We start from the raw sequence: 10459 nt of genomic DNA, 5'->3' as shown, positions 1-10459 counted from the left end.
GCTCTAGGGCAGGGGGTGGGGGCAGAATGGGACCTTTTTCCCTGTGGGGGCCAGATGCCCTTAGTGACGATCTGTTGGTCAGGGTGTGCTGGTGGTGGGAGGGGCCAGATCTCAAGCTGGCCGGACCACCGCCCTTTCCCCTCTCCCCCACTGCCCACCCAGCAGGCTGCGGGGAGGGCCAGGCTGCTCTTTCCACTGAAAACTTGGTTATTCAGGCATGCATTTGGGGTGGGTTAGGGTATTTTTAAATAATGTTTTAATGTATCATTTTACTGTTTTAAATTGTACCATTGTACATCACACAGAGTGGCCGGGTGACCAGCCAGATGGGCGATTAAGAAATTTAATAAATAAATAAAATTTCCAGGTGTCTGGACCGATGGCTCGCAAAGGACTTCTGAATGGAGGTGGAGGGCTGCAGGCTGCCCAACCTGGCTCTCGATGGAGCCCAGCAGGCTGGCCACGTGACAGGCACCATGCTGTAGCCACGGACCACCCAGCCACTGCCACGCACTTACCAGTCCTACGGCACCTTCCAGATGCAGGGCTGCAGCACAGACTCTCTCCCATGGCCCTCCTCCAGGGGCGTGCTCCCACAAACCCACGATCCGGAGAGTGCAGCTTGTTCGACACCTGGGCAGAAATGCAGAGAGAGGACCAGCTAAGGGATGCACTCACGGACACACGGCAGGGGCCTGCCTGGCCACATGTGCCACAGCTGCAAATCCAGACTGGCTTACTGAATCCCATTGGGGCAGGTAGAGGCATGGCCAGAGGGGGGGGCTGGGGTGGAGTGCTCTGCACCAAGGGCCCTGCCCCAGATACTGCGACACACAGCCAGTGAGGCCCACCAAATCCTACACGTTTACCCTTGACGCTCCCTCGCGCTACTCTTGCGTGTGGCAGGATGTGCAATTCGCCCTCATCATAGATTACCTGGAATTAGGAGTGAGCGGGGAGGTGGCCAGGTTTGCTGAGGACACCAATTTATTTAGGGTCGTTAGAACAAAAAGGGGCTGTGAAGAGCTCCAAAAGGGTCTCTCCACACTGGAGATGGATAGCAAAATGGCAAATGCAGTTCAGCATAAGCAGTGTGAAGTGGTGCATGCTGGGACAAAAAAACCGAGCTTCACGTATGCGCCGATGGGATCCAAGCTGGAGCGGTGATGGACCACGAGAGAGTGCCCTTGGGCCCTTCCCCCCCCAGCACCTCCTAGCCCAGCCTTTCCCAACATGGTGCCCTCCAGATGTGCTGGGCTACAACCCCCATCATGGCCAATGACCATGCTGGCAGGGGCTGGCAGGAGCTGTAGTCCAATATGTCTGGAGGGGGCCAGGTCAGGCAAAGGCAGGTCAGCCCTTCCTGCTCCGTAGCTGCAGACCAGCTTGTCCTCATCCCTCACATGAGGATGAGGAACCTTGCTGAGCAGGGGGCAGCCCTTCCTGCACAGGGCCAAGCACAGGGCTGGCACGGCCCAAGGCTGAGCAGCAGCAACAGCTGGACCTGGCACCAACGCTGCCCTCCTCCTCCTCCTCCTCCTCCTCCTCCTCCTCCACCAGTGCCACGCCAAATCTAACCACACCCACATGGACAACAAATGCAGCCCAATTAGCCTCAGACTGATCACCACAACTATGAAGATTGGGAACTCGCTCTAAAGAGACAAGTGCCCAGAGCCTCTGGAGACCAAGCTCCGTGCAAGACCCCCAATTCGGCTTTGCACTGCCTCACAGAAAGCACTCGGAGTATAAGCAAAACCCCTCGGAAGGCAGCCAGAGGAGGGGGGCCAGGGAGACAACAGGACCCAGCACAAGCCATGCCCATTTCTGGGAGCCAGATACCAGAAGCACACGTACAAATGCCGCGAAAGGAGAGTGACCCCTCCCAGCAATTGCCACCGTCAGGAGAATGGAGCTGAACGGTGCCAGAAATGCACAAAGAACAGAGCGTTGCCCTGCAAAACCTCCCCCAGTGGCAGGGAGATGAGAAATCAGCCCCGCAGAACTTAACCAAGCCCTGAAGCACAGTCTGCGGGGACCTTTCAGCAGGACGACTTTCAGCGCTCTTCATTCTCCCCGAGTCACCGCACACTACCCCCCGCAAGCCCCCCGGGGTCAGGGTTCCAGGTGGGCTTGAGCCCCCACACTTGGTGGTTCAGAAGCCAGCCACTGGGCCAACGGGATCAACCCCGACCCCAGTCCGGTTGCTCTGAGCTCCGCTCACCTCTCCACAGCAGTCTCACCATGTGAACGCAAACAAGCAAGCAGGAGGGTGGGCATTGTTGGTGCCCCTAAAGGGTCTCAGTTGATGTGCACGCCATCCCCTTCCCAAGGCCACGTGCCACCTTTGCTGGGCTGAGGCAGCCCTCACTGCCTTCAAAATCGGCTTGCAATGCTGGGGTTCAGCCCTCCAGCATGCAATATTATAATACCACCAGATAATGCCTCTGCACATGCACAGAGCACCTTCCCCTCACAGTGGAGTATGCCACAGCCGGTCCCTGAGGATGCACCATCCAGGTACCTTCTGGGAAAGCCTGGGAAGACCCCATCCTGGCTTGCCTGGGGTGGCCTCCCCTCCCCCCGGCCCAAGACGACTTCCAGGCCAGGCTGGAAAAGTGCATCCCCCTGGCAAGAGCCCTGGAACCTGTTGGAGAGAAAGCAGCTCCTGCCCAGAGGAGCCAGACCCCCACCCCCAACCACTGCTGCCACAAACCATCTCAGGGGGCCTGACAATGAGGGTCTCGCTCAGCAGCTCCCCTCCCCAGGCACAGCCCCTGACAACAGAAACGGGCTCCTGGGGAGCAACCCCTCCCCACGCCTTCTTGTTGTCAGGACCCCTGACATAGAGCGAAACTCCCATGCAGCCCTGGAACCCACCCACCCCGGCTTAGGACTGCAGAGGGCCCGGCAGAGGGCCGGCTGGCCTTCCCTTCCTCCTGGGGCTCAGCAAGCTGAGGACGGGGGGCATGGCAAACGAAGCCAGCGAAAGCAGGGCGGGGTGGACATGTGCTAATTCACCCACCCGCAAACAAGCTTTAAATAGCCTCTGCCTAAGCAAGCAGGAAGCAAAGCCCACTGTCCTAGAGAGGGAGGACTCTGGATCCATCACCGCAGACCTCCTCCGGGCTCATCCTCCCAGCGCCCCAGAGGCTCCCCCACATCCACCCCCCCAGCGCAACCCCCACTCTCAGCCCACCAATCCTAGCCCCACTTCACACCGGCTTCAGCCTCGCTCCCCAGTGGCGGTGGCAGCCCTCTAGTCCGCCTTACGCAGGCGGCTGTGAGCCTTCTGGGCAGGGGAGCAGAGCGCCAGACTGTGCAGCTGGTTCCACGTTCCAGGCTGGCGCTCCAGACATCTGGATGGCAGCAGGGCCAAGCGCAGCAAGGCTCTCTGGCCAGGAGAGCTGCCTCCGCCCCATCGCTGGGCAAACATCACCACCCCAGTGTTTCCTTCTCTCTCCTGGACGGACGACGCAAGCCTACTCCACACCTGCTGCTCTCTAAGGAACTGCTGCACAGCTACAGCTGTCTCTGGGAGCGACAGCAGCAGAGTAAAAAGGTGCGGGAGGATGTACCTTCTGCTGCTGCTCAAGATCCAAACGGAACTCTCCATTTCTGGTGTCCCCTTAACCAGAGCTGCCAAGGTAGTGCAGAGCAGAAGAGCCAAACGCGGGCCTTGGTCTGGCTTGGATCAGAATCGAAAAGGAATCCGAGGCCCTGAGTTCACTCTCCCACCCCAGTGGAGGGCGCAGGAGCAAGCAGGCCTCAGCGAGAAGTCCAGAGCCATCCTGTCCACCCCAAGCGAGAAGGGGGGGCTGAAAGACGCTCTCCCATGTCCCGGGTATGAGGAAGCGTAACAAAGGAAGGAACTTCATGCAGTTATGAGGAATTGTGCAAAACCTCCAGCAGAAAAGGAAAGCAAAAAGACGTGAGGAGGATAAAGGCAATGGCATGGAGGAGGCAACGCGCACACGTGCTGTGTACGGGGCCCTGACAAGCAGCCTCGGGCCTCTTGCGGGCGGGGCGGGGCCTGGGCCTTCCACTGCACCAACCCGCAGAAGTTTGGCAACTCCCACAGCCTTGTTCTGCCACTGAGGAGCTGATTCTAATGTCTTGCTTGATCTGCCTTGAAAAAAACACTCACAAAAAACACTAGCCCAGAATGCCAAAAAGCCACATGCAGAAAAGAGCCTGAGAAGTGGCAAGAGGAGAAATCTAAGCTCCCACTTACAACGTCTCTCACATACCAGAGGTCCTCCACAGAACATGCCCTCAGTACCAGAGCTCAGCCAAGGAGTATGCGGAATACAGCAGCATGCCTCTGAGCATACACAGAGTGCTTTCCCCTCACTTCTGAGTAACTGCGGCTTGCCTCCATGTATCTTGGATGATGTGCCAAGGCTGTCATGCTGGAAGGCTGCAGGCCCAGCACCTCTCTAAAGGACGCTGAGAGACCTCGGGTGCACTTTTGCACAAGAAAAACGATGGCAGGACCAACAGAAACAACATCCTCTGACAACTCTGAAAATCGGAGCGCTGAGAAGCCCCATCAGAACATGCCCCCTTGTGAGAAAAGTAGTAAAGAAAATAAAACAGGACTGATCTGAAAATAAAGCAGAGAGAACTGAGGAGAGAAATGGAGTCGTCTGACCGGGGTCCACAAGACCCTCCTCGGAAAGGCTGCGCTCTGCTTCCCAGGCAGGGCCGCTGGTTGGACTTGGGAGGGGCCAAAGCCTCACAAGCAACCAAGGAGGGGGGAACTACCCATAATTTCCCCTTCTCCACTGTGGCAGGGGGTGGGGGGAGAGAAGAAAGAGAGAGGCTCAGGGCACTGCAGGCTTGTCCAGAGCCCTTTCCCCACTTGAAGCACACAAGAAGGTACACCGGGGTGGAAGAGAAGGCATACTCCTGCCTTGCACAAGCTCAACACTGGGGCTCCTGGAAGCCCCAAAGTAACCGGATCCTTTCATCAGAGTCGGGGAGGGGCAGGGGACACAGCCACAGGAATCCTGCAGAGGAATTTACCGGGGGGGGGGGGGAGAAAGAAACCCAGTGCCCGGAGCAGAGGAAGGGCACAGCACAGCTCATGACACCTGCTGGATCCTTCACTCCCCCACCTGCAACCCGCTCCCCCGCCCCCAAGCCAGAACAGGGGTCCTCCACAGTTCCACTGCTCTCTCAGCCCCTGCCCGCCTCCCCTCAGGCCTCAGTTCCTCCTGCTCTGCAATTCCGGCTCCTCCACCGAGTTTCTCACACACGCCAGGACCTCACCTGCCCCCGCCTGCTTTCACAGGGATCGACTCGGCCCAGTCCTTCAGAAGCGTGAACCAGCCTTCAGGATGCCCCCAGGCCAAGACCCTCCCGAATGCCGCCCCTGGCGGGCACAATGCTGCGGCCCTTTTGAGCAGAACCTCACCAAAGGAGCGGGTGACCTCTGACCCCCGCCAGGAGCGTCTCACGCAGACAAGACAAGACAGCCCCTGGACTTCCCCAGGAGCACGAAGGGGCCCGCGGGCTCCCCCCCCCCCGCCCACCTCCTGTGCAATGCCGAGGGCGCTCTGCTGCCTCCTCCTCCTCCTCTGCAGGCAGCTTCTGCCCAGCAACTGCGCTGGAATGAAAAGGGCTGGGAGGCTCCTGTCAGAAAACAAAGAGGCAGTGCTGGCAGCAGCGGCAGCCGAGGCAGCAGCAGGGCTGAGCGGGGAGCAGGCGCCCTGCAACAGAGCAGCGGGGTGAGGAGGAGGAAGAGGCTACTCCAAGCTTGGCTGCTGGGGAGGCACACTCTGCCAAGGGCCCCCCTAGTCCGCAGCGGCTGGGGCCACAGCCTGTCCAAGGGGGAAGGCCCCTTCTCTCCCCACCCTGCCGCTCAGCACTCCACCTCTCCACAAGCCCCACCAGGCATCCTGCCATAGTGGAGCCCCCTGCACGCGTACCTCTTCTTATGTCCCAGGATGGATTGTTATCTCTGTGTCAGAAGCTTTGCAGTACAGATTCTTTTTAGGAATCCACATGCTTCAGGTCGCTTCCCACAGACAGTTCCCACATCTGCCTTCACACATCAGAAGATGCACACATTTGTCCCCACTGCAAAGAAGCATCTCTTGGTCTCAGCTGGACAAGCCAAAGCCAACAATCCCACTTGGCTGAGAGGCTGCCCCGCGCTGCCCTGCTCTGGAGTGCAGTGACCCAACAGGCCTTGGAAAGTTTCCTGAGTACCAGCCAGCCTCTGTTGCAGCTGCTAGATCAGGAATGGAAGGACAGTTTCTCCAGGCACCCTTCATTCTGCAGCTGAAGCAGAGGAGGGAGTGAGGGGCAGGGAGAGTGTTACCTTTATGATTTAAGTAGTCCCAACAATGTGCATGGTTCTTGACAGAGTAACAGCAAGGAGACAGAGCCCTGCCCCTAGGGGCTTCCAGTGTAACATTCAACACACAAGGGGAGGCTACAGAGAGAGTGGAGGAAGATGGAGATCAGGGTAAGCTCTCCCATCAAAAAATGACACAATTTTCTCTCATCTCCATAAGGTGAGTTCTCTCTTCCCCTTCTGTGCTGCCAGCCTCCATATTCTGATTTTCACTAAAAAGTTCCTTAAAGCTCTTTTTGGCTTAGTTCTATTTCTGGGATGCTGTTGCAGGCATAAAGGGTAACAAGGAGGGGGGAATTCATTTGTGGGAGCAGCAGATCTTTGAAGAGCTGAAGGTGGTGGAACTGGAGGCGCAAAGCTCATGAGCACCGACAGGATACAAGGGCAGAGAGATGGGGAGGCGCAAAGCAACGGAAAGCACTGAAAGTCAAGACAGGCAGTTTATGCTGGAAGCCCATGCCGGCATTTAAGATGGGCGTTGCGTGGTCTGAGCGCCAAGAGTGGAGAATGAGGCAGCCTTCCTGGGGAAGAGGTGCTCACTTTGGCACCTGCTCAGCGGAAGGCTCTGGGGCCTCCCTCTGAACCAGCAGGCTTTAGTCCCTGCTGGGATGCATCACGGAAAGACACAACATTGACCTCACTTGGCTATTCGCCTTGCACAGACACTTGTGAGCACAGAGTAAACTGGCAAACGCAACTGGCTCTTTTCCCTGAACATGCAGCTTCAAAATTCCTTTTCCACTCAAGAGCTTGTTTCCAGCATTCTAAACAACCAGTAGGTGTTACCTCTCTATAAAGGTACACTCACATCTATGCACGATCCACATCCAGACTCTGCCACCAATGATGCAACAAGGTGGCGGTGCAGTCCACACTGCACTGCATCATGTTTACATTACTTACATGCCATTTCTCAGGGCTTTGCATGAAAGTTCAACCTCCTCAACAACCAGTCTTAACAAAGTCTTGCACTGCTCTGCTCCCATCTCCTCCATTACTCAAATGACTTTATTTGTTTATTTATTACATTTCTATACTGCCCAATAGCCGAAGCTATTGCAAGAAGAAAATATTTTAGACATCAGGTTTACTGAATGTAAATCATATGAACCTGCCCCTAATTTACGATCTTCCTCAGAGGCTCTGTTACATTTCTCACTACTGAGAGTTGAGGTTGGCGGGGACACGGGGCAGGGCCTTTTCCGCCCGCTGCAACACCCAAACTGTAGAATTCTCTCCCTAAGGAGGTCAGATTGGCCCCATCTTTGCCATAAAGACTCCCTTGTTTAGGCTGGCTTTGAGGTGTTAAATAGTTTTACTCTGCTCTCTGGATCTTTTAAAAGATGGCTTGTTCTGTTTTTAATTTGATTATTTTGATAGCTTATTGCCTGGGGGCCCTTTTGGGAAGAAAAGCAATTCATAAATATTTTAATTAAACAAAATAAAACTGCTTGGGAAACTGCACAAGTTTAGGTTACTTAAGAAATTACAAAGCAAAACCAGCGTTCAGAGAGGGGAGTAAGGGAAATGGACAGAGATCAGTGCCAGGGCCACAAGGGCAGAAAGGGTGTGTCACTGGCCAGCTGAACGGGAGCCACTGCCCGCTTGAACCGGCTGCCACCGACCACCCTCTCAGGCCCTTCCTTCGTCGTGCAATTGGGGTCAATCACCAGACCCCCTCCCCCTCAAGATGGCAGAGAAACACAGGGAGGAACCATTGGCCACGTGGTCCGATCTATGTCCCTGGCAGGGGACGGTCCCATGCCCTGATCCTCCCAGCTCCTTGCAAAGTGAACCACACTATCCAGGGCACGATGGGGTGGAGACCTCAGTGCTGAACGACTCAAGCAAGTGGTAAGCCAAGCTCCATCCTAAGAGGAAGGCCCATAAACTACACAGCCATCAGCCATTCTTAGCCAAGAAGAGGTCCCTGCCTGGCCCTCCAAAATAAATATTTACCAGTCCCTACAGCTACATCTAAAGATTCCCAACAGCCCTCAACGGCCCTTTGGCACCCCCCCCCCCAAGGAACGCAAGATACATACAGGAGGAGGAGGACAGAGCACCCGGGCAGTCAGAATCCTCCACTGCTCCGTGGCTCTCTCCACCAGCCCTACTGCTGGGGCCTGTAGGAGGGACTCACGGAGCTCTGGGTCCCTCTCTGCTCCTTGCCCCCAGTTTCACCCTCCCTGGGCAGACCCTTAGTCAGCCAGCTGTCACTATGACAGCCTACCCCCTCACACCTCCCCTGGTGCTGAGCCAGCCAATGGGAGCACAGTATGTAAATCAGCCAATTATCATTATTGTTGTTATTATTTATTCAATTTATTAAATGCCTTTCTCTAAAAAAAAGTCATCTTACAGCAAAAGTTAAAACATGTAAAGTGTTAAAACAATTTAAAGCAGCTAAAAATAATGTAACTAAGTTAAGAAGCCCCCTGGGATGCCCGGGAGCAGAGGAGAGTCTTAGCCTGGCCTCCACCCCAACAGAATGGATCCAAGTGGTCAGTAGCCACCCGCTCCAGGGCCTTGCTCAGGAGGGGCCAAGCAACAGCAGAGGCCTCAGTGCCCTCTTGCAGAGGATCTTCTCCTGGATGAGTGGATGTGATCTGCGGTGGCCCAAAACTTAATTTGGGCTGCGCAGGACCAGTTCCTCCTTCATTTCCAAGCATTTTGGGTATTACTGGCGTGGTGCACCACACGTGACCGTGTCCTGCACATACACAAAGCTTTGGGCCAGACTGGACTCTCCACCATCTTGTACAGTACACTCTGCTGGACAGGTGGGTGTATTATTTGGGGTGGCAGCTTAATCGGGGAGCAGAGGACCCATTCCTTATTTGTCATTGTCCTCTGAGTCATCATGCCTTAATGAGCTTTGCATAAATACGACTGCTTTGACTGGAGCAAATTGCTGTTTATCTTCAAGGGGAAAGTCTTCCAGTCATGGCGATATATGATATGAAGTAGCCCTAAACTTATTTTGGGGTGCACAAATGTTTAAACATGAGGTCTTCATTCTGTTAACTGGCTGAGCTCTCTTTTGGCATTTCGTGCAAATAAGGAACTGGGAAGCAACAACCAGCTCCAGCATCATCCCAGCACACCTCCCTCCTCGTTAGCCAAGCCTGTCCGAGATGGGACCAGGGCTGGCTCCAATGCACAAGCCCCCCAAGCAGTCTCTTGGGACGCTGACAGTGCAGGAGCACTGAAGCCCCAAAGCAGCCACAGCAGGGCCTGGGCCTGAGCACCCTCCACAACAGCACAAGGGTCGGTGCTGCAGCGGAATGTCCTTGGCCTCCCCCCCACATCCCCGTCTGAGACGTATGGTGAAGTCAGCGCTCTTCCCAGGCTATGGTTCATTTCCCCACCCCAGATACCCAAGTTGCAGCACCGATTGTAGCCGATGGTGAATCATCACACCAGCAGAAGAACCAAAACCTCACCTGGGCTTCGCAGTCCACGTGGACAAGTCCTCACAGTGTGCAAGTGTCTCCCCAGGCCCTGGCAGAGTTGCCTTCCCTCAAGCTGTGACTGACAGATAAGACGAGGAGGGGCAGCCACGGGAACAGCTGTGGGTCGCTTTCTGCCACACCCTTCTCTGCCCCACATGCTAGCACAGAGGGAGATGTCCGAGCGCCACCCACCAGGACACCCCTCCCAACCTCCTATAGCCCAGAAGGTGGACGGTTACTGCTTAGGGTGCGCAAAGGGAAGTATTTCTTTATGCAAATATTTAGACGCCGCCTGTTCTGGACCAAGTCCACTCAAGACAGTGAACAGAAATAGGAAAATAAAAATAGAGTCATATTGCTCCAAGGACAGGTTAAAAGGAGAGATGTAAAATTCCTATGAATTTTGAAGACTGGCAGGACGTGGGGGCCATTTTCCCCCAAGAAAACAAATGAAGAATTGAAGATTTTACTTACTGCTTTAACAACACAAAACTCGTGAGGTATAACTCAGTTAGCAGTTAACATATAAAACAGTGCTGCTGGGGGAATATATATGAACATATATATATACGTTCATATATATACACACGCACGCGCGTGCACACGGCACACTTTTATTAGCTCTTATACAGACAAGTAG

At 55.1% G+C, this 10459-nt stretch overlaps 1 protein-coding gene and 1 long non-coding RNA gene across 2 annotated transcripts in view; one reads left to right on the top strand and one right to left on the bottom strand.

Annotated features, from left to right (window-relative positions):
* Positions 1–10459, top strand: part of LOC146351847 (uncharacterized) — a 1244848-nt gene that overhangs the window by 504649 nt on the left and 729740 nt on the right. The window lies entirely within an intron of this gene.
* LOC146351855 (uncharacterized) overlaps positions 182–10459 on the bottom strand; it is a 31505-nt gene continuing 21227 nt past the window's right edge. The window contains exon 4 of the mRNA XM_084832667.1: positions 182–633. Coding sequence (XP_084688793.1) covers positions 270–633 — 364 coding nt within the window. The 3' untranslated portion in view covers positions 182–269. The remainder of the gene's footprint in view (positions 634–10459) is intronic.

Source organism: Heloderma suspectum, chromosome 2, assembly GCF_057233095.1.
Source record: "Heloderma suspectum isolate Gila_16-S chromosome 2, 16-S_ref, whole genome shotgun sequence".
In the NCBI taxonomy this organism is placed as follows: domain Eukaryota; kingdom Metazoa; phylum Chordata; class Lepidosauria; order Squamata; family Helodermatidae; genus Heloderma; species Heloderma suspectum.
The sequence above is the reverse complement of the archived record's forward strand: the minus strand, read 5'-3'. Positions and strand labels throughout refer to the sequence as shown.